General features: G+C 38.7%; 1 protein-coding gene across 10 annotated transcripts in view; it reads left to right on the top strand.

Moving 5' to 3' along the window:
- ACBD5 (acyl-CoA binding domain containing 5) overlaps nt 1-2,606 on the top strand; it is a 60,089-nt gene that overhangs the window by 1,552 nt on the left and 55,931 nt on the right. For 9 of the 10 annotated variants that reach the window (XM_014540616.1, XM_014540610.1, XM_014540621.1 and 6 more), the window contains exon 2: nt 123-288. In XM_014540616.1, coding sequence (XP_014396102.1) covers nt 213-288 — 76 coding nt within the window. In that variant the 5' untranslated portion in view covers nt 123-212. Of the gene's footprint in view, nt 1-6; nt 289-2,606 lie in introns of those variants that run through there. The other variant, XM_005856969.2, reaches the window with a different exon arrangement.

Raw genomic sequence — 2,606 nt, 5'->3', positions numbered from 1 at the left:
GAGGCAGGAGCGGGGCCGCCGGGTGGGGGGGCCCTGGAGAGGGCAGGGGAGCTGGCCAGCTGGGCTGCTGGGCCGCCTCCCTTTGGGCATGTTTGACCCGCGGCCGGCGCTCCTTGTTCCAGTTTCATGCAGGCTCCTGGGAAAGCTGGTGCTGCTGCTTTCTGATTCCAGCCCACACACCTTGCGACCGGGGCGGGCTCTGGCGGCTGGAGATGGCAGACACGAGATCCGTGCATGAAACCAGGTTTGAGGCGGCGGTGAAGGTGATCCAGAGTTTGCCGAAAAATGGTACGTGCTCGGGGGGGCCCCGGGTGGACAGACCTCCCGCGGAGGCCTTGGAGGCCGCAGTTTCTGAACCTCACCTCTTGGTGATTCTCACCTCTTCTAATCTGTCTGCTTCTACTCTTGCTTATTTAACCCACTTCTTTTCTGCTTTAAAAGCAATGTAACGAAAGGGAGGCATTATATGTGAATTAATTCCTTCCTGATTTGTCAAGCCTGAGACAAATACGTTATCCAGACTTTGAGTACCTTATAGTGTTGTTGAAAGCAAAAGTCTTGTTATTTAATGACTGCGGATTTTGGTATGTTAAAAAACTGGCCTGGGAGCCTGGTGGCGCATACTCACAAAATCTACTATTTAAGCCTTTTGAAAACTTTGACATGAAGGGAAAGAAATGAAAGAACAAATACGGGCAGGGAAGGGCTGGGGGAGGGGGTTAATTGGGGGAAAAGGAGACATGTAAAACTTTACAATAAAAAAAAAAAGAAACTGTTTTTACAGACAAGATCAAACACAATACCTCCCAAATCTTTACAAATTAGCTATTCATAACTTCTTTCAATGCAATAGAACCAACGCCAATGTAACGTTTAAATATTTCCTGTATGATATACAATACTTTCAACAATAAAGATTTTTTGAATTAAAAAAAAAGAACAACTACGTTCATTTGTAAAACTATTTATTGTAATAAGTATATATATTTACTACTTTTTTTTGCTATTGTACTAGTTTCTCCTTATTATACTCATATTAGACCTGGGAGAAAAGTAATTCAGGTTGTTCTTTTGTATTTAATGTGTCATTTCTCTGGCTACTTTGAAGATTTTTCTCTACCTTTGATTTTCTGCAATTTGACTAGGATGTGTCTAGGTATGGTTTTCTTCATATTTATTTTTTTGGGGGTTTGCAGTACTGTTTGAATTTATAAGTTTATGTCTTTGACCGATGTGGGAAAGGTTAAGGCCATTATTCAAATTTTCAGGGTTTTGTGGTTTTTTTCTGTGGAGAAGCTTGGAGAGGGGGTCTTTTATTTTTCACTTCCTATCTTCCTGCAATATATCCTTCTGAAAAAAATAAACCTATATTTTAAATGATGCTTTTAAGTACTATTATTGTGACAGAATGTAATACTAACTGAATACAACATTAATGTATGATTATAGTATTTAATATCATGTTCTCTATTCTTATGAATCATCATTTGGCTGCATATTAAACATTCAACACCATTTAATAAAAATTAATTAAGTGCAGATTCAAAAAGTTTGGAAACAAATATACACAAAATTGTATTCTTCTTTTTAAAATATATTTTTATGGATTTCACAGAGGAAGGGAGAGGGAGAGAGTGATAGAAACACCAATGATGAGAACCATTGATTGGCTGCCTCCTGCACTTATCTGAGCATGTGCCCTTGACCGGAATCAAAACCAGGACCCTTCAGTCCTCAGGCCCACTCTCTATTCACTGAGCTGAACTGGCTAGGGCTAGTATTCTTTTTGTAATGTCAACTATCAAATTGGAGGAGGAAATATGGGAGATTGAAAGATAAGAGTGAGTGAACAAAATGTAAAGAAGTATTATAGGAACTTATTTAGGTACTGATTTTATAAAATGTCCGATTAAGAGGGCTTATAGAAAGGCATGATTCTCAGAGTTTTGTATAAGTTGTACCATCATCTTTTCTCCTAAACTACATGTTTTTATATATTTTTGAAAATTAATAAAGCTAGACTTAATGTCTATAGTCTACTACCTTTATTGACATTACATATTCCTTATTATTTTTTACTTTCTTTTTTATTTACATATCATTTATTAAGAAACCCACGTAAATGTAAATAAAGTTTCTATTAAATAATATTTAAGAAGATATTGCAGTTAAGATATCCTGCCAAATGGCACCTGTGTTGGACAATGTTCAAAATACTGTTATCTTCTGAAAGGAAATTGATATTGAGACAAAAGTAATGAATTATTATTTACTTTTAAATTGTTTGGTTTGCCCTGGATTGTTTTTCAAAGAGTAAGATCATGTATATACTAGTACATATACATATTTATATCCCATACTAGAGGCCTGATGCACGAAATTCATGCAAGGGTAGGCCTTCCTTCCCCCAGCTGCCAGCAGGCACCCAGGACCCGGGCTTCCCTCGCAGCCCCGGCTTTGTCCAAAAGGCCGTTGGAAGGGCGTCCAGTCTAATTAGCATATTATGTTTTTATTATTATAGACTAGAGGCCCAGTGCAAAAAAATTTGTGCACTGGTGGGGGGGCCCTCACCCTGGCCTGTGCCCTCTCGCACTCTGGGACCCCTT

The sequence above is a fragment of the Myotis brandtii genome, unplaced genomic scaffold, assembly GCF_000412655.1.
Source record: "Myotis brandtii unplaced genomic scaffold, ASM41265v1 scaffold1058, whole genome shotgun sequence".
NCBI lineage: Eukaryota > Metazoa > Chordata > Mammalia > Chiroptera > Vespertilionidae > Myotis > Myotis brandtii.
Note: the sequence above shows the minus strand (reverse complement) of the source record. Positions and strands in the feature narration are given on the sequence as shown.